The 23,720-nt window shown below is 34.5% G+C and overlaps 1 protein-coding gene across 1 annotated transcript; it reads left to right on the forward strand.

Annotated features, from left to right (window-relative positions):
- Positions 1 to 4,988: 4,988 nt before the first annotated feature.
- LOC101893577 (juvenile hormone acid O-methyltransferase) lies at positions 4,989 to 23,720 on the forward strand. Its single transcript, XM_005179504.4, has 6 exons — positions 4,989 to 5,417; positions 9,272 to 9,552; positions 9,732 to 9,911; positions 18,304 to 18,703; positions 23,016 to 23,299; positions 23,360 to 23,720. Exons 1-6 carry the CDS (start codon positions 5,044 to 5,046, stop codon positions 23,539 to 23,541), a joined length of 1,701 nt encoding a protein of 566 aa, XP_005179561.2. The 5' UTR covers positions 4,989 to 5,043; the 3' UTR covers positions 23,542 to 23,720.

The raw sequence follows: 23,720 nt of genomic DNA on the forward strand, positions 1-23,720 counted from the left end.
TTTACCAAATTTGATATACTTGCTTCTAGACTGAATCCGGTCGGATGTGCCAAAATTCAGGTCAGTTTGACTGATATTGGCCATCTGATGCACAATTAACCCGAAATCGGTTGAGGAGCCATATCTGGTACCAAATATCATTGCTGTCGAATCCATATTACGAATATGAGGTTCTCAAACACCAAATCGTATGAAACATATATATAGGAGCTATAGCTATATCTGAACAAATTTTCACCATATTTGATGTTTTTGCTTCTAGACTCAATTCGGTCGGATGTGCCAAAATTCAGGTCATTTGGACTGATATTGACCATTTAGTGCACAATTAACTCGAAAGCAGTTGAAGATATATATGGGAGCTATATCTAAATCTGAACCGATCTTCAGACAATATTTCCGAGCTCTATAAGATATCTGGTACCAAATATACTTGTTGTCGAGTGCATATTACGAATATGAGGGACTTAATCACCAAATCGGATGAAATATCTATATGGGAGCCGTAGCTATATCTGAATCGATGTTCACCAAATTTGATGTATTTGCTTTTAGACTGAATCCTTTCGGATGTGCCAAAATGCAGGTCATTTGGACTGATATTGACTATTTAGTGCACAATTAGCCGAAATCGGCTAAAGATATATATGGGAGCTATATCCAAATCTGAACCGATCTGGATACATTTTGGCATAGGTGTTTCTGGGCTCTATCTTATATCTGATACCAAATATTATTCTTGTGGCTTGCATATTACGAATGCGAGGGTCTTAAACACCAAATCGGATGAAACATACGCATGGGAGCTATAGCTTTATCTGAACCGATTTTTCAAGTTTAATGTACTTGATTATCATTGTAAAATTTAGATCGAGATTTGGAGATGGACAATATCGGACTCACCCACAATAGGTCAACATTTTCTTGGAAAATAATTTTCGTCTTAGAACAAGAAAGAATCATACAATTTTGTTCAAACTTTGCAAATCAGTGCTCGGTCGGATGCGAAAATTGACTATATCAGTTCACTCCATCAAGTATCTCTCCCAAACAGGGTCAACATTTTAAATAATCATAACTCTTTTAAAATGTGATATAAAAGTCCGATTGTCTTCAAATTTCACACATCTCAGTATTGTTAGCAACACAAGTTGTGGTATGAAGATGGGATATATTGGTCGACTCCTCGTGGTACCTCGCTCAAAACGTGTCAACATTTTGAATAGTCATTAAGTTCATAAAACGCGAAATGAGCGTCCGATTATTTTCAAACTCGGCACATCCCAATATTTCTATCAATACAAAATCAGGTATGATGATGAAATATGTCGGACGATTCCTTCTGGTATCTCCCCCATATCGGTTCAAAATGTTGAATAATTATATCTCTGACAAAATGCGAAATAAGCATCCGATTCTCCTCAGATGTCATACATCCCAATATTTCTATCAACACAAGATCTGGAGAGAAGATGATAGATATTGGCCCAACCCTTCTGACACCTTTTCCACAAAGTGTCAAATTTTAAGTATTTATATCTTTCACAACTTGCGAAACAAGTAAGCGATACTATTCAAACTTGGTATATCTAAATATTTTTCTCAACTACATCTTCTTCTTCTTCTTCTCTTATATATCTATAAAAGAGGAAAATGTTTGTATGTTTGTTTGTTTGTTTGTTTGTTTGTAATTTATGGACTCGAAAACCGCTGAATAGATTTTCCTGAAAATTTCCATATATACTGCAACATCGCCTGAAAGTAACATAGGCTATATACATTTTTGAATTTCCACTTGGAACTGGAGATATAGCATCAGAATCGGAGGTACCTCCCAAAAATTTAGATTTTATATGCACATATATCTATTGATTGGTTGAATATACAGTCTCCAAATTTGTAATACGTAACGGAATTTGGAACAAAAATAAGTTTGCCAAATTATATTGTAATCGGTTCAGATTTAGATATAGCTCCCATATATATTTTCGACCGATTTCGCTCATTTGATGCCTCAATCACAATTTGAATGTTCGATTCCAATGAAATTTGGAATGTGTGACGGGATTTAATCCGAAAATAAATTTGTCAAATTATATTAAAATCGGTTCAGATTTGGATATAACTCTCATATATATTTTCGACCGATTTCATGTAATTTGGAATATGTAACGGGATTTTGATTAGAAAATAAATTAGTCAAATTATATTAAAATCGGTTCAGATTTGGATATAGCTCCCATATATATTTTCCGCCGATTTCACATATTTGATGCACAAAACACGATACGTATTTCCGATTCCAACGAAATTCGGCATGAGTGGCTAAATTTGGTACAAAAATAAATTTTACAAATTATATTCAAATACGCTCAGATGTGATTATAGCTCCCAAATATTGTACTCAGTCGATTTCACATATTTGATGCACCCAAAGCGAGAGAGACAAAATCTGGCACCAGCAAAAATTGCCAAATTATATTGAAATCAGTTGAGGTTTGGATATAGCTAACATATATATTTCGGCCGATTTCATACATATTATGCACCAAAAACGATATATATGACCGATTCCAATGAAATTCAGAATGTGTGGCGGAATTTGGTTATAATAATAAATGTGATAAATTAATTGGAAATTAGTGAAGATTTGGATATAGCTCCCATATATATATTCTCCGATTTCACATATTTGACGCACCAATTTCAATGAATTATAAAAGGTGTGGCGGAGTTTGGTGTAAAAGTAATTTTTTTACTTAAAAATTTGCAGTTTCCTGCGTCGTATTTGCTATGAAATAAATAAATCCAAAGGACAAATCCTTCGTGTATGCATGTCATGTTACTGCTTTTGTAATGATTTTGTTTATTAACGCATTAAATTAGTGCAATATTTTTTTTTTAATTTTTAAATTTGTTTTTCTTTATCTAACATATGTTCGAAAATAAAATTTTGAATGCATATAAAATCAAAAGGGGTAGCGAAGCGCACCGGGTTCAGCTAGTCTGACGTAAATATGGAATTTAGTGAATTACTCCTTTTCATACCTTCCCTACAAAAGGTTAAACGGATTCGAAAAAATGTTAATCTGATTCACGTCTATTCTATTTTTGGCACTTCTTTCACAATACACTGGAATTTCCATTTAGTTATTCAAAAAAAAAAAAAAATAATAATAATAATTTGTCGCATAGTGTAGCGAGATACTAGGATTTAGCGTGTTAGTAATAGTATAATGTCCCAAGTTTGGACCATATAATCTTATCAAACATTGTCAATGAGGATATGAATATAAACAAGTAAAAAAGAAGTAAGTTCGACCGGGCAGAACTTTAAATACCCTCCACTATTCGGAAAAAATTCGGAAGTTTGCAAAGAAAAAAAGTTAAAAAGCAGTAAGTTCGGCCAGGCCCAACTTTGAATACCCTCCACCATTTGGAACGAATTTGGAAATTTTCAAAAAATAAAATCCCTGCAAAATTCTGTTAAAATTTTAAAAATATCGAATATAGCCGTTATAATGGAGTCTATACGACGTGGACCTACATAGGCATTGTTTGTCATAAGCCATTACCATATTCAAACTCGAAACTTGAAATAACTGTGAATAATGTAGCTTAAATCATCAAAATATCATATATAGGGAGGTACCGTTATATCGGAGCTTTGCGAAGACCTGGACCAGCATAGACAATTTTCTGCCACAGGCTGTAGCATCCATTACGAATTTAAAATACGACATCTCAAACAATTTCGGTGGTTATTGTACCTAAACTCGTCAAAATACCGAATATAGGGAGGTACTGATGTATGGGGCCTATACGAAGATCTAGACAATTTTCTGTCATCGGCTGTAGTATCCATTACGAACTACAAATACTAAATTTGAAACAATTCCGTTAAATAATGTCGCTAAAATTATCAAAATACCGAATATAGGGAGGTACCGTTATATGGTGGCTATACGAAGATGTGGACCTGGACAATTTTCTGTCTGTAGGCTGTAGTATTTATTTCGAACTTCAAAAACCAAATTTGAAACAATTCTGGTAAATAATGTCGCTTTAATAATCGAAATACCGAATATCGGGTGGTACCGTTATATGGGAGCTATACGAAGACGTTGACCTACATGACCCTTTTTCTGTTTTATGCTGTAGTACCTATTACGAACTTTAAATGCCAAATTTGAAACAATTCCGGTGAATAATGACGCTAAAATCATCAAAATACCGAATATCGGGTGGTACCGTTATATGGGAGCTATACGAAGACGTGGACCTACATGGCCCATTTTGAATACCAAAAGTCCTGCAGACATAATACACATTTGAGTAAAATTTTATCAACCTACTTCATTTCGTTCGGAAGCTAGAGTGATTTCCACAGACGGATAGACGGACAGAGGGACGGACATATCTAAATCAACATAGAATTTTATGCGGATCAAGAATATATATACTTTGGGGGGTCTAAAATTTATATTTCGAGGTGTTACAAACGGAATGACAAACTTAATATACCCTCCATACTATGGTGGACGGTATAAAAATATGGCACTGAAATGCCCATCCCTGATCTATTTTAAAAATAAGTTAATTCTTTTCTGAGAGAGTGATAGAACTGACAATAATGCTTTGGATTTAATAATAAAATGTTGTTTGATGTTTGAGACGATTATTCAAATAAAATACAGAAGTGTTTCATATTCAATTTCCTGTCTATTATTAATCGCATTGTATTTTCCAATTTGTTGATTTATTGTTTAGCTAAACAAATATTTGAAAATGAATAAAAAAATTAAAATATCACAATTAGACATTCGCACATAAAACGGCTGGAAAACGTGTGTTTGTCCAGCTGATCGGGGTCAAATTTAATTGTAATTCAGTTAGAAGTTAGGCAAACACCTGTATGTATGTACAGGTTGTTACCACATATAAATAAGCATACGGATCATAAAATGTAGTTAGTAACTTGTAAGAGTTAGAAGAAGTTGTATTTTCTATATTTCGGTGAATTTTTAATTAAAGTAAAAAAAAATGGATGATCCCCAATTGTATTATGATGCCCATGAGTTGCAAAAGAAGGATGCCATTGTATTCTATAAACAATTTTCCTCAAAGATCCGTTGGCGTAATGATGGCTCTGATGCGCTCATCGATATTGGTTCGGGACCGGGTGATGTTGTCTACGATTGCATTTATCCCATAATGCCAGACACATATCAACGTCTTGTTTTCTCCGACATTAAGAACAGTATGATGGAGTATGCCCGAGAGCATTATCACCATTTGCCAAATAGCGATTTTAAAGTTTTAAATATTGAATCGCATGAAGAGCTGTTGAATGATTTGAAGGGCCAATTCGATCATGTCACATCGAATTATTGCCTACAGCTGGTGGTGGATCAGAGGTGAGTAAAAAAGCAGTAAGTTCGGCCGGGCCGATATTTGAATACCCTCCACCAATTGGAACGAATTTTGAAATTTTTTCAAAAAAAAAAAAAAAAAAAAAAAAAAAATAATAATAATAATAATAATAATAATAATAATAATAATAAATAAATAAATAAATAAATAAATAAATAAAATTCTGTTAAAATATTAAAAATACCGAATATAACCATTATGTGTGGCTCTATACGAATACGTCGATCTGTATAAGCAACATTTGTCATAAGCCATTACAATATTCAAATACGAAATTTGAAAAGAATCGGGTGAATAATGTAGCTATCGGGGCTATACGAAGACCTGGACGTGCATATATATTTTTCTGTCACAGGCTGTAGTACCATTAGGAACTTCAAATACGAAATTTCAAACAATTTCGGTGAATATTGCACCAAAAATCGTTAAAGTAGTGAATATAAGGAGATATTTATATATGGGACCTATACAAAAACATGGACCTAAATAGACAATTTTCTGTCATAGACTGTAGTTTCCATTACGAACTCTAAACAACTCTGAAACAACTCCGGTGAATAATGTCGCTATAATCATAAAAATACCGAATTTTTGGAGGTACCGTTATGTGGAGGCTATACGAAGACTTGAGCCTGCATACACAATTGTTTGTTATAGGCCCATTACGAATTCTACATATCAGGCTGAAACAACTCCGGAGAATAAAGTCCCTAAAATCGTCAAAATATCGAGTATCGGGAGGTATCGTTGTATGAGGGCTATACTATATTGTGGTACTAAATAGTCTATTCTCTCCCGGGAATAAATTACTCAGATTGAATTCCTTGTGTGGATTTTAATACAATTTCATTAAAAAGTGTTCCCAACATCATAAAAATATCGAATATCGGGAGGTACCGTTGCATGAGGGATACACGATATCATGAACCCATAAAGACAATTCTATTCCAGAGGGTAAAGTACTCAAAAACAATTCCTTGTGTGGATTTTCAGACAATTCCATTGGAATATTTGACTAACATTTTCAAAATAATTCGGAATCCGTGCATTTTAGCTAAAGAGCGTCTTCAGAAATATTATAGATAAAAAAAATACGAGAGTAGAGAATTTAATACCCCTTTGTTGAGTGTTTTAGAATATTTTTTATACCCTAAGCCATATGGCTACTGAGGGTTTTAGACCCCAGGTCTCTTTGGACCAAATCCGTTTCAGGACATTTGGAGTCGATCTAGCGATGTCCGTCTGTCTGGCTGGTGCCCATGATAACTCTGGAACTCGTGATATTTTTGTCAAACTTAGATCGAGTTTGGAGATGGGCAATATCGGTTCACTCCCTCTGCTACTTACCCCAAAAAAGGTCAACATTTTCAAAGAAAATAATTTACAAAAATCGTCAGGCTTAATTCTTTGGTTCCTCTTCTATTGAGCTTACGATCTGGTCACTTGGGTTAAAAAGTTTTTTGTCATAGGAGTTATTTTAAAATAAGTTCTGGGGAGAATATCCCAGGCAAAAAACAAGGGAACTGATGAGGATTGGTGGCTCTTTCCGAAACCTAGGTATTCCCTGCCTTACCCCCTGGTAAACATTACCATCGTTCTACACTAATAAACAATTGTTGTTTTATAAAAACAACAATAATGGGATTAAGCCTGACGATTTTTGCAACAACAAAATACTACGGTATCCCAAACAAACATGCCAACACTGTTCTGAAAATAATTTACTGCACAGAAAGAGAAAGGATAATCCGATTTTGCTCCAACTTTGCAAATCCTAATATTTGCTTCAGTGCTAGGTCAGGTGCGAAAATGGACAATATCGGCCCACTCCATCAAAAAAATTATAACTCTTATAAAATGTGATGTAAGTGCCAATTGTCTTCAAGTTTCACACATCACAATATTTTTATTAGCCAGTGGTCTGGGTTGAAGATAGAAGATATCGGTCCACTCATTCTGGTATATTCCCCACAAAGGGTCAAAGTTTTGAATATTCATGAAGCTCATAAAACGCGGAAATTTACATCCGTTTCCATTCAGACTTGGTACATCTCAATATTTCCATCAAATCAAGATCTGTTGTAAAGATGGTAGAGATCGGACCAATCCTTCTGGTACCTTCCTCACAAAGTGTAAACGTTTTGAATAACCAAAACGATCATAAAATCCGAAACAAGCGTTCGCTACTATTCAAATTACACAAATTACAATATTTTTATTAACCAACGGTCTGGTGTGAAGATGGAATATATCTGTCCACTCCTTCTCGTACCTCACTCACAAAGGGTCAACATTTTGAGTATACATGAAGCCCATAAAACGTGGCAATAACGTCTGATTCCATTCAGACTTGGCACATCTCAATATTTCCATCAAAACAAGATCTGTTGTAAAGATGGTAGACATCGGACAAATCCTTCTGGCACCTCCCACACAAAAGGTCAACATTTTGAATAAACAAAACAATCATAAAATCCGAAAAAGCATCCGGTTTTCTTCAAATTACACGAATCACAATCTTTTTATCAGCCCAAGATCTGAAGTGAAGATGGGATATATCGATCCACTCTTTCCAGTACATCCCCCACAAAGGGTTAATATTTTAAGTATCCATGAAGCTCATAAATTAACATCCGATCCCATTCAGACTTCCTACATCCCAATATTTCCATCAACAAAATATCTGCTATAAAGATGGTAGATATCGGACAATTCCTTCTGCTAGCTCCCCCACAAAGGGTTTAATTTTTGAATAACCAAAACTATAATTAAATCCGATATAAGCATCCGGTTCTCTTTAAATTATACACATCACAATATCTGGTGTGAAGATGGGTCTGGTGTGAAGATGGGATATATCGGTCCACTCCTTGCGGTGCATCCCCCACAAAGGGTCAACATTTTTAAGTATCCATAAAACTCATAAGACGCGAAAATAACGTCGGATCCCATTAAGGCTTAACTCATCTCAATTTTTCCATCAACACAAAAAAAAAAAAAATCTGGTACCTCCCTCACATTGGGCTCAAGATTTTTCAATGAAAGCGAAATAAGCATCCGATTCCCTTCAAATTTCCCACATACAAACATGTTTGCTAACACAACATCTGTTGGGAAGATGTTATATATCTGCAAACCCCTTTTGGTACCTCACCTTTCAGGACTGACGAAACTAGTCGACGATTCTTTACAACTTGCTATATCTAAATATATCTCTTAACCAGAGATCTGCTGAATATGTTATTAATCGAAATTTATGATTTCTCATAAAATTGGATATAAATGTTCGATTTCCTTCAAATATTGCACATACCAATATTTTTAGCTGTCCTAGATGAAGTATGAAAACGGAATACTTCGGTCTGGTACCTCACGCATATTTTCACATTTTCCAAAAATTGCACATATCTCATATAAATTACAGGAAGTAGTCGATATAGTCCAAATCCGTCACGTTGTAATATTTATATCAGTCTTAGGTCAGATACGGATTGGTCAGTATTGGCCAACTGCTTCGGAACCTCCCCCATAAAGAGTCAAGAGTTTGAATAATCATAACTTTAGGCTGGGGGTGTACATCTGCCGGAAAAATACGACTGATACTATTTCAATTGTTTGTTTGACTTAGAACTCGCATGAGGGTTAACAATTTTTACCAAAATAATCCTCGTGGGTTCATGTACAATATTGCCCAAAACACCAAATAATTAAAATAAACGAATTTCTAGGACTCTTAATCCGATAATTTCCAAAACTGTTCAAGATAGGGGAATATCCTTACATCCTTAGTTCACATGTGGATTCACAGTAAACTATTAAAATTTTTCTCCCTTCTTAGACAAGCTTTCACCAATATCTACAACTTGTTGCGGCCTGAAGGTGGTGATATTTTGATCAACACTGCCCCGTATGTATCACTGTTTGATGGCTTTACCGGTCTTAGTCACAACGATAAATGGGCTCCCTATATGGAGGATTTGCAATATTTTACATCACCCCTGCAGCATGTGGAGGATCCCAAGCAGTATATGTTGGATTTATTGGAGGCAATTGGTTTTTGTGATTACCAAGTGGAGACAAGGGACCGGGTGCACACCTACTCCGTAGAGGCGTATAAAGGTAAGGGAAACTCAAGAAGGAAAACAACATTCCAAATCCGTTTTCCCTAAATTTGATTTGTTTTTTCAAATTGAAATTTAAAATTCATTCGTAATTGTGCTTTTCGATCGCATTCGTCATTCAAATCAGTGCCTTAGTTACTTAATTTAAATTCCATTTTTTTTATTTCCCCTTTCCAGCCAGTGTAAAAGCCATCGCCCCCTATATACCACGCATTCCCATTCACCTGCAGGATGATTTTATGAATGATTTCATTGATACCATCATCAACTTGGATTGGGACTATCCTTTGTTTAACAAGGAGGATAATACACTGCGCTTGCCATATAAACAAATGATAATTTACGCTAGGAAACCATGTACTTTGAAATAAATAAATTAGAAAATTTTTATTTCTTTTTTTATATTCTGACTTAATTTCAGTGTTTTACATTTCAAATAATATGCTCAGTTTTCTGCTCGTCGTTTTCCATAGGCCATCATTACATCGGCCACAATAACAGCTTCTGCCGCTTTGCCACTAAGGCCACGTTTCCGTTTGGCAATATCGATCATTACTTCTACGTAGTCATCTAAAAACTCCGGCTGCCTGTGTTTGGGTATTAAATCCAGTATGTCACATACGGAGATAACATTTTCTGGAAATAAAGGATGATTCAAAAAGGAAATCATGATTTATTAAATCAAAAGATTTACAATTACTTGTTTTGGTATGGCAAATTTTTAAATTTTCACGAAAAGTTGGTTTGCCGCAATTACTTTAGCATATTTATGGCATACTTTTCGGCGATTCTATAATACTTAAACTAATGTACTTTGCACAATTACATTAATGCACAATTTGTCAATTTTGACAACATTTTACAATCAAATTTTTATACATCGTTCTAAATGTTCCGACTTTCAATATATTAATCTAGTTTTTCCTATTTCGGAAAGAAAATGTTTACCTTCGACACCAAAAAGTCTTCCAAACCTTTCATTTTGAAGTCTATTGAAGTGGATATTAGTAAAACCAGCTCGGAACCTCATCGGCTCCATATGTAAACCCAAGAAAACAAGAGTGACCTCAATACCAAATTTCAGAATTTCAGCTACGTAGCTTCCCTTATTATCGAATTAAGTACGACCTAGTAAAATTATAGTACGCATATGAAAAAACCAGCTCCTTCTCACAACCACAGACACCAACAGTGGCCTCAATATCAAATTTCAGGATTCTAGCATTATCCTTTCACACAATACCAACTTATTTATTATTTATCCCTTAGTGCTTTTCGAACAATTAAAGTACGCACATCCACAAACACCTCCGTATTTCAATTCTAGATACCAACTAAGATCTTAAAATCAAATCTCGGGATTCCAGCTCTATCTCTTCAGCTAATTTCCAATTTAGTACCACTTAGTACTTTTAGAACAATTATAGTACACATTTCCAAAGCCACCTCTATATCGTTACCACAGACACCAAAAGTGATATCTATATCAAATGTGAGGATTTCAACTCTATTCCCCGACCCAATGCAAAAATTTATAATATTTAGTTTTTTTTACATACAATTATAGTACACGTTTCCAAAAACATCAGCATATCTCAATCACAGATACCAACACAGACCTCAATATCAAATTTCGAGATTGCTGCTCTATCCCATCACCGAATAACAAATTTAGTACCATTTAGTACATATGAGTACGAATTTCCAAAACTGCTTACATAACCCAATTCTACACACCGACAGTAATCTTATTTCCCAAATCCAAATTGTACAAAATTTAGTACAATTTAATAACTTAAGTACAAATTTTCAGTCCAATAGATTTTTTAGCTTCAAATTTCAGGATTCCAACTCTATCAATTCACCCAAAATTTAAATTGTACCATATTTAGCACCATTTAGTACACATAAGTTCTAATATGCAATAAGTCCTATAATGCAATGGTAATCTTATTTCCAATTTTCACTATACCAACTATATTGGTTCTCCCAAAATTTAAATTGTACCAAATTAAGTACCATTGAGTACACATACGTACGAATTTCCAAAACTTCCTAAATACCTCATTTCTACAATGCAATAGTAATATTTTTTCTATATTTCAGAATTCCAGCTCTATCGGTTCGTCCAACTTGAAATTGTACCAAATTTAGTACCGTTTAGTAGCTTTTGTTCACATAAGTACAAATTTCGAAAACTTCCGCCACATCCCAATCATACAATCCGCCAGTAATGATAATTTCAGGATTCCAGCTACATCCGTTTTTATACCCTCCACCATACTATGGAGGGTATATTAACTTTGTCATTCCGTTTGTAACTTCTCGAAATACGTAAGTTCGTAAATGGGCCATGTAGGTCCACGTCTTCGTATAGTCCCCATATAACGGTACCTCTCGATATTCGGTATTATGATGATATTAGCGACATTATTCACCGGAATTGTTTCAAATTTGGTAGTTGAGATTCGCAATGGATACTACAGCCTATGACAGAAAATTGTCTGTGCAGGTCCACGTCTTCGTATAGCCCCCATATAACGGTACCTCCCGATATTCGGTATTTTGATGATTTTAGCGACTTTATTCACTGGAATTGTTTCAACTTTGGTATTTGATTTTCCATTTGATTCGCAATGGATACTACAGCCTATGACAGAAAATTGTCTGTGTAGATCCACGTCTTCGTATAGCCCCCATATAAAGGTACCTCCCAAAATTCGGTATTTCGATGATTTTAGCGCCATTATTCACCGGAATTGTTTCAAATTACGTATTTAGAGTTCGTAATGGGAACAACAGTCTGTGACAGAAAAATGTTTATGCAGGTCTTCGCACAGCTCCGAAATAATGGTACCTCCCTATATACGATATTTTGATGATTTTAGCTCATTATTCACCGTTTATATCAAGTTTCGAATTTGAATATGGTAATGGCTAATGGTAAACAATGCCTATGTAGGTCCACGTCGTATAGACCCCGGCAATATTCGCTATTTTTAAAATTTAACAGAATTTTTTAAGGGTTTTATTTTTTTAAATTTCCAAATTCGTTCCAAATGGTGGAGGGTATTCAAAGTTTGGCACGGCCGAACTTACTGCTTTTTAACTTGTTCCATATTCAAATTGTACTAAATTTGATACCGTTTATACCAAGGTCTGGTGTGAAGATGGAATAAATCGGTTCACTCCTTCTGGTACCTCCACCATAAAGGGTCAACATTTTGAATATTCATGAACCTAATAAATCACGAAATTGACATCCGATTCCATTCAGAGTTGGCAAATCTCAATATTGCCATCAACACACGATCTTTTATATAGATGGTAGAGATTTGACCATTAATTCTGGTATCTCTCCCACAAAGGGTCAAAGTATTGAATAACCAAAACGGTTATAAAATCAGAAATAAGCATCCAATTCTTTTCATATTTCACACATTCCATAGTTTCTACTAACACATCTGTTGTGAAGATGGGATATATTGGTCCACTCCTTCAGGCAGCTTTCCAGAAAGGGTCAAAATGTTGAATTCTCATGAAGCTCATAAAACTTGAAATTTACAATATTGATCCATTCCTTCGGAACCTATTCCATAGAGAGTCAACAAATTGAATAAACATAGCATAAGTCAAAATATATTTAAATAAAATCGAACATTAGCTGTCGGCAAAACCGTCTGATACTTTTTTACTTGCTTAGGGATCAATAGACCAATAACCATGGATTTTTCTTACAATATTTTTGCCAAGGACCATCTGACTACTAATCGTGAATTTTTTAAGTCCCAACAAGTATTCGTAAAGCATCTTTTAAGAATTATTTTTTCATGGACCAGCAGAACAACAATTGTAAACTCTTTAATGAGGCAAACAGGCCAATAAATGTGGATTTTATCACGATTTTTTCAAGGACCAACAATCGTGGATTTCCTCAGAATATTTTTTAAGGACAAACAGACTAATAATTTTGGATTTTTAAGAATATTTTTCCATGGCCTAGTTATCGTGGATACTTCAAGAATATGATTTCAACGGACCAATTCAAATTAGCATGGATATTTTTTTCTAGGAGCAACAGATCAATAAACTTGGATTTTTTAAGAATATTTTTTGAAGGACAAACAGGACCAACAAGCTAAAAATCTTGGATTTTTTTTGATAATATTTTTTTCAAGGACCAACAGACGAAAAACCCGTTGTATGGAATTTTTCCCAACACCGACATACTAACAATCGTGGATTTCCTTAGAATATTTTTTAAGGACAAACAGACTAATAATTTTGGATTTTTGAGAATATTTTTCCATGGACTAGTTATCGTGGATACTTCGAGAATATGGTTTCAACGGACCAATTCAAATTAGCATGGATATTTTTTTCTAGGAGCAACAGATCAATAAACTTGGATTTTTTAAGAATATTTTTTGAATGACAAACAAGACCAACAACCCAATAATCATAGATATTTTTTAAGAATATTTTTTAGGGACTAACAGACAAAAAAAAAAAAAAAAAAAACATGTATGTTTTAAGAAAAAAATTTTAAGGAACAATAGGATTTTTCTACAATATTTTTTAAGGAAAAACAGAATTTTTCCAAAATATTTTTTTCATGGACTTATAAAGTATTTTTCGGGATTTTTTTTTAATATTTTTCTCAAAACCTCTCAAACTATAAATTTCATTTGTCTACAAACCTTTCAAATGTTCAACACTTTCATATCCGTACACCGAATACCTCAGATCGATGCTAATATCACTGAAACCGGCATCCAGCATCATGGAATGGAATATCTCTTTTGGATTTTTTACATTCTGCAGGCATGCAATGTTAGGTCTTACACCTTTAGTGTACTGAGACCATTTGGGACTTGCACTCAATAGGGAATGTACTTCGAATACCCCGTTGTAGGAATAGAAAATCAAAAGGCAGTCGCCGTCGGGTCGTAGTAGATTGAAAATATTTTTTAAAGCCATGCTAAGAAAGAAATTAAAATTAATATCTGAAATAAAATAAATTTTTCTTAACATGTTTTTACCCATTATCTGGCACCCAATGCAGCACCAAACACGACGTAACATGATCAAATTGTCCTTCCAAATTGTTTGGTAATCCCTTTTTCGATTGAATATCAAAGGTGCAGAATTCAAATTTACTTGGTGTCTGATAATATTGTTTCAGGAACTCCAACATGTCCTTGGAAATGTCACTCAATACCAGGCGATTGCATTTGGCTAGGGGTAACAATGGATAAATGTATTGCATGAAAACATCTCCTGGTCCAGTGCCCACATCAATGAAATTGTCACAACCATTTGGATTGAAACTGAATTTCGAAAAGTTTTTACGAATAAAGTCACCAACATCCTCCTTGGCTTTCGCGTGAAATTTGTGATATAAAGCTGGTTTGTTCATCGCGCTTGTGGCGATTGATGTGGTTTGACCGAGAGTTGTCTGCAATATTTTAAACTTCTAGACCACAAGAGGTGGCATGACTTATTTATAGCTTGGCTTAGATGGAGGTTAAATTATCCATAGCTTAACTGGATTTTTCAACGTCATGGATAAAATGCAAGAATAGTTCTTTTCATTTTCAAACAGGTTTATGTTGTTGGTTGGATGTCTGGTGAACTTAGCACGAAATCGATCGATCGATGCCGTTTCCGGTTTTTTTTATTAAGCAGGAAATCATATTTTTTGTCACATAACTGTAATTACCAGACTGTCTGTCACCCCTATAATTTGTTAATTATTTATCGCTAAATAACCAACATAGTTATTAACGTGGTGGTCTGTAGTGTTATGGACAGACGGAGAACAAACGTGGACTTTTCAAGAACTAGCACGCCAATTAGCTTAGATGTTTTAAGAATATTTTTCTCAAGGAACGTGGGATAAACGACAATTTTGTTCCAAGGAACAACAACATGTGTTTCCCAAAAAATATTTTTCAATAACAAAACCTAGTTTTCCAGGATTTTTAAGAACATTTTCAAGGAACAACAAATGTGGTCGCGTTTAGTGAGCTTCGTGATTATTCGAAATGTTGGCCCTTTGTGGGGGAGGTACCCGAAGGAATGGACCGATATATATCATCTTCACAGCAGATTTTGTGTTAGAAATAATAATGGGCTGTGTGAAATACAAAGAGAACCGGATGCTTATTGCGGATTTTATAATGGTTTTTGTTATTCAAAACTGTGACCCTTTGTGGGGAGGTGCCAGAATACATGGCCCGATCTCTACCATCTTTATAACAGATCTTGTATTAATAGAAATTTTGAGATGTGCCAAGTTTTAATGGAATCAGATGTTAATTCCACATTTTATGAACTTCATGCATATTCAAAACTTTGACCCTTTGTGGGGTGGTACCAGAACAAATGAACCAATATTTTCCACCTTTACACCAGACCTTGGGTTAATCAAAATATTGAGATTTGAGTAATTTAAAGACAACCGAACTCTTATCACATTTTATAAGAGTTATAATTATTCTAAAATGTTGACATTTTGTGGGGGAGGTACTTGATGTAGTGGACCGATATTGCCATCTCCGAACTCGATCTAAGTTTAGCAATATTATTACGATGAGAGTATCCAATCGGATACTCCATTCGAGAGCTATCGTCATCATCCAGACAGACAGACGGACAGACATCGCTAGATCGACTCCAAATGTCCTGAAACGGATTTGGTCCAAAGAGACCTAGTGTCTAAAATAGTTATTTCGATGAGGCACGTTTTGGCCCTCTCTAGCCATATGGCTGAGGGTATAAAAATATTTTCACAATTATGTTATTATATTATTTTCTTCCACAAAAAAAGTAAATAACAAAAGTAAAGAAGTAAAGTAAAGAAAATATTAGAACCAATTATGACCCACAAATACCAATTTTTAGACATATTCGTGGGAAAATGTGGCAAAAATCATCAAAATACCGAATATCGTGTGGTACAGCTATGTAGGGATATAAAAAACGTAAACCTATACATACAATGTTTCGCCAACAGAGCTAGAACCTATTATTATTATTATAATTCCAATTTTTAGACCAATCCGTGAAAAAATGTGACAAAAACCATCAAAATACCGAATATCGGGAAATACAGTTATATGGGGCTATACCAAAGCGTGGACCTATACATACAATGTCTCGCCACACGAATTAGGACCCATTTTGACCTACAAATACCAATTCTCAGACAACTCCGTGAAAAATATGGCAAAAATCATCAAAATACCGAATATCGGGAGGTACCGCTATATGGGGGCTATACCAAAACGTGGACCTATACATGCAATGTTTCGCCACCGAAAATAGAACCCATTATGACCAACAAATACCAAATTTTAGAAAAATCCATAAAAAATAGGGGCAAAAATCATCAAAATACCGAATATCGGGAGGTACCGTTATATGGGGGCTATACCATAGCCTGAGCCTACACAAACAATGCTTTGCCACACGAATTAGGACCCATTATGACCTAAAAATACCAATTTTCAGACAAATCCGCGAAAAAGTGTGGCAAAAATCATCCAAATACCGGATATCGGGTGGTGCCGTTATATGGGGACTATACCAAAACGTGGACCGATATATCTCATTTTCAATACCACCCATCCTAAACACAATACAAATTATTCTGTTAAATTTTGAAGCTCTACGTCAAATGTGGCCTGTATCGTGATTTCAACAGACAGACAGACAGACGAACGGACGATATCTTAGATATTAGCATCAATCTGAAGGTTAGAAGTGATATTTTCGTATAATTAAAAATATCGCGGTTTAATAAACATTATGGTTTCACCTGCCAAATACTATTCGATGACCATCCAAGTTGGCCCCATGCTAAATTCCAAGTCGATTGGCCTATAATTGTGACCTCTAGAGCAACTGCAAAATCAAGAAATTTTTCTGTTTTTATCCATTTCAACCCCTAAATATTTTGCGATTATCTCCACAAACAATAGTCTTCTATCCTGACCATGCAGCAATTCGTGAATCTGGGGCCATATTTACGACTTGTAGCATAATAACAATTTAATATGGACTGATAAACATATATCTTGTACCAATATTGTGGGGGTGTTACATAATTTTTGGCCAATCAACACATAGTGTTGTAGGACATGAAGAGCTGCAAATTATTTAGTTCTACCTTTGTCAACGTGAAAATTTGATAAGAAGATAGATTGAAAACCCAAAAACATATTTTTTGAGTTATGCCAGTCTCATTTACTAAACTTTGATTTTTAAGTGAATATATTATTGATTCCAATTGACTTTTGATCCATTTTTTATTTAAGACGTGTGCGGCATAGTGAAATCATGTTTATAGAATGGGCGGCAACCAAAGCCTTGTTTACCCCCCCATGAGAACACTTGTTTCAATAACAATTATTTGGCGGTAATTTCTTAAAAATAAGCATTTCTGTACATCAACAATACCAATTAATGCGTAATTAAAATGATTTGATTAACCCTTAAATCGGTGCAGGGGTATCAACAAATCTTAAAAGTTAGAAAAATTTTGGAATATAAAAGATATTCAAGTTTTTTTTTTTTCAAATCTTTATTTCCCATGTTCATTGTACTTCAATTCAATATATAAAAAAATAGTTTTTTAACTTTTTTTATAACAATTTGGTAGTTTATGGGTTAATTAAACTGCTATTTTTGCCAAAGTACATAAAAAGTGCAATCCAAAGTGCTACATTTTACTGAGTATTCTAACGTTTCCTATTCAAAACGGTTGTGTTGAAAATGGATAATCCAAAACTTTATCAGGAAACAAACGAATTGCAACGGGCAAATGCAGCTTCAATCGCAAAGGAATTTTCTCCCAAATTTAATTGGCGTTCAGAAAAATTGGATACAATAATCGATATTGGTTCAGCCATTGGTGATGTATTTTTGGAAGTGGTTTGTCCTTTATTTGGCAGACAATTTAAAAGAATCGTTTGTTCAGATCTAAATTCGAATATGGTGGAATATGGTCGAAAACATTATGGCAAGAAAATCAAAAATTGTGAATTTCGTGTTCTAAATATTGCCGGGGAATTACCAGGTGATATGAAGGGACAATTCGATCATTTGTTGTCGTTCTTTTGTCTGCAATTGATACCAAATCAAAGGTAAGTTATTAGTTATTATTAAAATGTGTACAGATGCATAAAGACGAAATATGATTTTACGAAATGTGTTTTTGTGTACTAGACATACGAAATGTACTTAATGCGAAGTAGCTATGTCAGAATTCTGAAATTTGTATGACGTCACTATTTGTGAAGTGTTGGTGTGTGTGAAAATTTTGGGAAAACTGTAAAAAATTAATACTTAATCCCAAGAAAGGGAAAAATATTGTAGGTATAAATCTTTCATCCGCATGTGGGTCACTATGAATTCAAGGCAATAGTTTTTAGAAAATGAGTACAAAATAGTGTCATGTTTTTTTTTTAATTCTGAGATTTAGTGCTTGATGTGGGTTCTAAATTTTTACTACTGCATATGTTGTGTGCTGAATTGTGCCGATTTGTATGCCCTACACCATAGCATAGAACCACATTTTGACTCGTCCGTCCGTCCGTCTGTCTGTCTGTCCGTCCGTCTGTCCATGTATTTTTGTAAACAAAATGCAGGTCGCATTTATTATTCGATTGAAATGAAATTTTGTAAATAGCATTTGTTTGGTTCAAGGACGAACTTTATTGAAATTGGTGAAAATCGGTCCAAATGTAAATATAGCTTCCATATATATCTTCATCCGATTTTAAGTTTCATATGCCCCAAATGGCTAATATCAGTCCAAATGGTGTGAATTTTGCTACATCCGACCGAATTCAGCCTACAAGCATGTGCTTCAAATTTGGTGAAAATCGGTTCAGATATAGCCATAGCTCCCATATATATGTTTCATCCGGTTTTGGTGTTTATGTCCCTCCACAAGACTGATATTTAGTACCAAATATCAGATACAGCCTAGCAATTTATAGATCAAATTTTATCAAGTTCGGTTTAAATTTGGATATAGCTCCCATATTTATCTTAATCCGATTTTAGGTTTCTTGTGCACCAAATGGCTAATATCAGTGCAAATGGTGGAATTTTGGCACTTCCGACCGAATTAGGTGTTGTTGTTAAAAATAGAAAGTACTTTAAATTTGGTGGAAATCGGTTCAGATATAGCTATAGCTCCCATATATATGTTTCATTCGATGTGGGGTGTATATCACATTTGTAATATACACCCCACAAAAATGATATTTAGTACCAGATATTAGATTCAGCTTAGCAATACATAATTCAAATTTTACCAAGATCGGTTCAGATTTGGATATAGCTCTCCTATATATATTCGTCCGATTTTAGGTTTCTTCTGCACCAAATGGCAAATTTCAGCCTAAAGTGAGTGAAATGTTGCACTTCCAAGCATTCAAGAAGATTGTACTTAAAATTTGGTGAAAATCGCTTCAGATATAGCTATAGTTTTATAAAGATCGGTTCAGAATTGGATATAGCTCCCATATCATTATCCAATTTCAGGTTTATTGTGCACCAAATGGCTAATATTAGACAAACGTATTTCAACCGAATTTAGCATAGAAGCAAGAACTTCAAATTTTCTTCCATACATATGTTTCACGCGATTTGGTGTTTAAATCTCCATCTTTCGGAATATGCACTTTACCCTAATCATATTTTGTACCAGATATCTCATAGAGCTCAGAAATACCCAATATAAACCTTTCTTTTAAGAGAGCTCTACTAAATATGCATAGTGGTATAGGCTATCATATAGTCGCCCGACTTTTGAGCTTCCCTTGCTGGTTTTTATTTGGAATTCGAAAAAAATTTCTGTGATATTCGAAAATTTTTTTTTTCGAAAAAATCGGAGAGAATACCAATTTTCCGATTGTGCTCATTTGTGCCCTTCATTTTTTTTTGTCGAAAACGACAATTTCGGAAGCTTGCCAGAGTTGCAATTTTTGAATTTCGAAATAGTAAGTGTTGTGCTGGGTTGTGATCGAACTTGTGCCGTCAATGTCTTCAACCGTTTTCGATTTTATTTTAAAACAACCAGCATTTTTCAGAAAAATTCCTGTTATATTTTAAAAATTAAAAGGTCGAAATGCGGTAAAATGTGCTGAGTTGTGCTCACTTAGTACAATTTTTCGTCCATACTTAACGAATGTCTACCTTTACTAGTTAGTTGCTAAAAAATTTAAAATATTGTAGAGCTGTTGAGAAATTTGGAATTTTGGAAATTTGTTGTTGTGTTGATTTGTACTCGTTACTCGTTAAATTCAATATCGCATATTTAGAAGATATTGGAAAATTTAAAATTGTGCTGATATGTGCTATCCTAGCACAATTTTCGTCCATACATTGAAAATTTGTATTTCCACTCGTTACTAGTTAAAATCAAAACAAGAAAATTATCAGGCCGAACTTTTTATACCGTCAACATTTGAAGTTGTTCAAAAAAAATTCCATTGAAAAATTTCGCTCTAATAAAAACCGTTATTTGGGGACTATACGAAGATGTGGTCCTGCATAAGTAATATTTGCCATAGGCTGTAGTAACGGTTCCGAACTTCAAATACGAAAATTGAAACAATTTTGGTGAATAATGTTGCAAAAATCATGAAAATACCGAATATCTGCGGGTTCCGTTATATGAACGCAATGCTAAAACGTGAACCTATATAAACAATTCTCTCCTAGGGCACAAAATACTACGAAAGAACCCCTTGTGTGGATTTTAGGACAATTCCATTGAAAAATTCGGCTGAAATCATAAAATTACCAAACGATATCGTGGACCTATATGGACAATTCTCTTGTCGGGAAAGAAGTAATCGCAAGGAACCCCTAGTGTAGAATTTTAGACAAAAAAGTCAGAAAAATACCGAATATCGGGGGGTACCGTTATATGGAGGATATACGATATACGTGGACTGATACAGCCCATCTTTAAACTTAACCTGCCTGCAGACAAAATACGGATCTGTGCAAAATTTTACAGACAGACGGACGGACAGGGCTAAATCATCCTAGAATTTTACGCTGGTCAAGAATATATATATATAATTTGTTGGGTCTAAAATTCTTGTTTAGATGAGTCACAAACGGAATGACGAACTTAATATACCCTCCATACTATGTATGTATGGATGGAGGGTATAAAAATATATATAGAGGGTGAGATGAAAAAACTGCAGCCAACTTCAGACTGCTGTCATTTCTAAGCCACTCGTCTGACAACTGTTAAAATTATTTCATTGGCAGCTCATTATATTGTTTACAAGCGTACAAAAGCATTTCGAAAAATAAAGAAGTGACTTGATCGAAACCCGCGTGGCCGAAAGATGGCTCGTGAGCTGAACATATCGCAATATTCCGTTCGGAAAATTTTGAAAAATGAGCTCGGGATAAAGCCATTGAAATTCCAAAAAGTGTAAGAACTTATACCGCAATAGAAAGAAAATAGACTTAAGAGCTAAAGAGTTGCTTTGCTTGGCCGAAAGTGGTGAGCTGCCGCATTTGGTTTTCTCCGTTTCCGAAGAGAAAACATTCGTTGTCCAGTAGTTTGTAAATAAACAAAATGATCATGATTACTTGCCAACGAGGTCTCCGCTCGCATTAATCGAATATTAGAATAAATACCGAATATTATCGCGAAAAATTTTTTGGATGGTGCACGCAAACACTTTGGCCGCAGACCTTGGACATTATAACCGGACTCACTACCATCGCACTCAGCACGCGCCATCCTAGAATGGTTACAAAATGAGGTTCCTCGCTTCATTTCCATCGCACAATGACCACTAAAATCTCCAGATACCGATCCGTTGGTCTATTCTGTCTGGAATATTGTGGAAAGCAAGGTTGGCATTAAAAAATAGCAAAGTGCCGATTACGGTTTCATTGGCCATTTAAAGGCCATAATTCGTGCCAAATTCAAATTCGAACAAATCTAAACTTATTCTAAAATTTGATGATATTTCCGACATTTTTCCTTACATTCAATAAAATTTAAAAAAATATAAAATTATGGCGTTTGGCTTTTTTGTTGTTTTTTTATCTCACCCTGTATTTAATTTTTAGTACATTTTAGTACTTTTCGTACACCTTTCGATACGAATTTTCAAAAAGCACGACTTATCGTACGCCTACGTACCAAGACTGAACTTCGTGCAAAATTTCAACATTCCAGCTTCTGGACGTTGATTCAAGATCAGTCAGTTATTCCACTATTCTTGTATACATATAGATAGATGATCATCTATAAAATATCGAAGTTTTTTTTACACAAGATTCTCACCAACAACTTACCACGAATACTTTCTATCCTAACTATAAAAGACCGATAATAATTTTTCATCTATAGAAGACCTTCCTCTCCTATTGTGAATATACATAAAAAAGACATTTTTTCTTTTCCAGAAAAGCTTTTCAAAACATCTACTCTCTTCTACGACCTAGTGGGGGTAATTGCCTTTTGACTGCATTTGCTCGCTCCCCCTACTACGATGCCTATCTGCATTTGAGTAAAACCGAACGGTGGTCCTCCTATATGGTCGACGTTGAAAAGTACACCTGTTCCTGGCATTATGCCTACGATCCAGTTGGAGAAGTGGAGGAAATTTTAGGCGATTGTGGTTTCCACGACGTCCACGTACAGTTGAGACCAACAATCTATACCTATGGCAGCATAGAGGATTTTAAAAGTAAGTTCAAATTTCTTTCAAGTTTTAATTCATATTTAAAATGTATGATTTTCTCCACAGAAAACATGAAAGCTGTCTCACACTATACACATCGTATTCCAGCTGAGTTACAGGATGAATTTATGAATGATTTTGCCGAGGCCATGATTAAAGCTAAACCGCATTTTAAGTTTTTCAATTGTGTACGTCAGGGGGCGTTTAATTTTCCCTTTGAACAGTTGATAATTTTTGCCAGACGATGAAAAGCGAATTTAAATTTGAGATACAATTGTAAATAAAAATAAAACATAACAATTGTATTTTTTGAAATTTTTTTGTATCTGAAATTAATAAAATAATTAAATTGTATTTATAAATTTATTATACACATATTTATATCAACTTATTGTATAATAAAATTCTATATCCCACGTGTCCACTA

This window comes from Musca domestica, unplaced genomic scaffold (assembly GCF_030504385.1).
Source record: "Musca domestica strain aabys unplaced genomic scaffold, Musca_domestica.polishedcontigs.V.1.1 3, whole genome shotgun sequence".
Classification (NCBI taxonomy): domain Eukaryota; kingdom Metazoa; phylum Arthropoda; class Insecta; order Diptera; family Muscidae; genus Musca; species Musca domestica.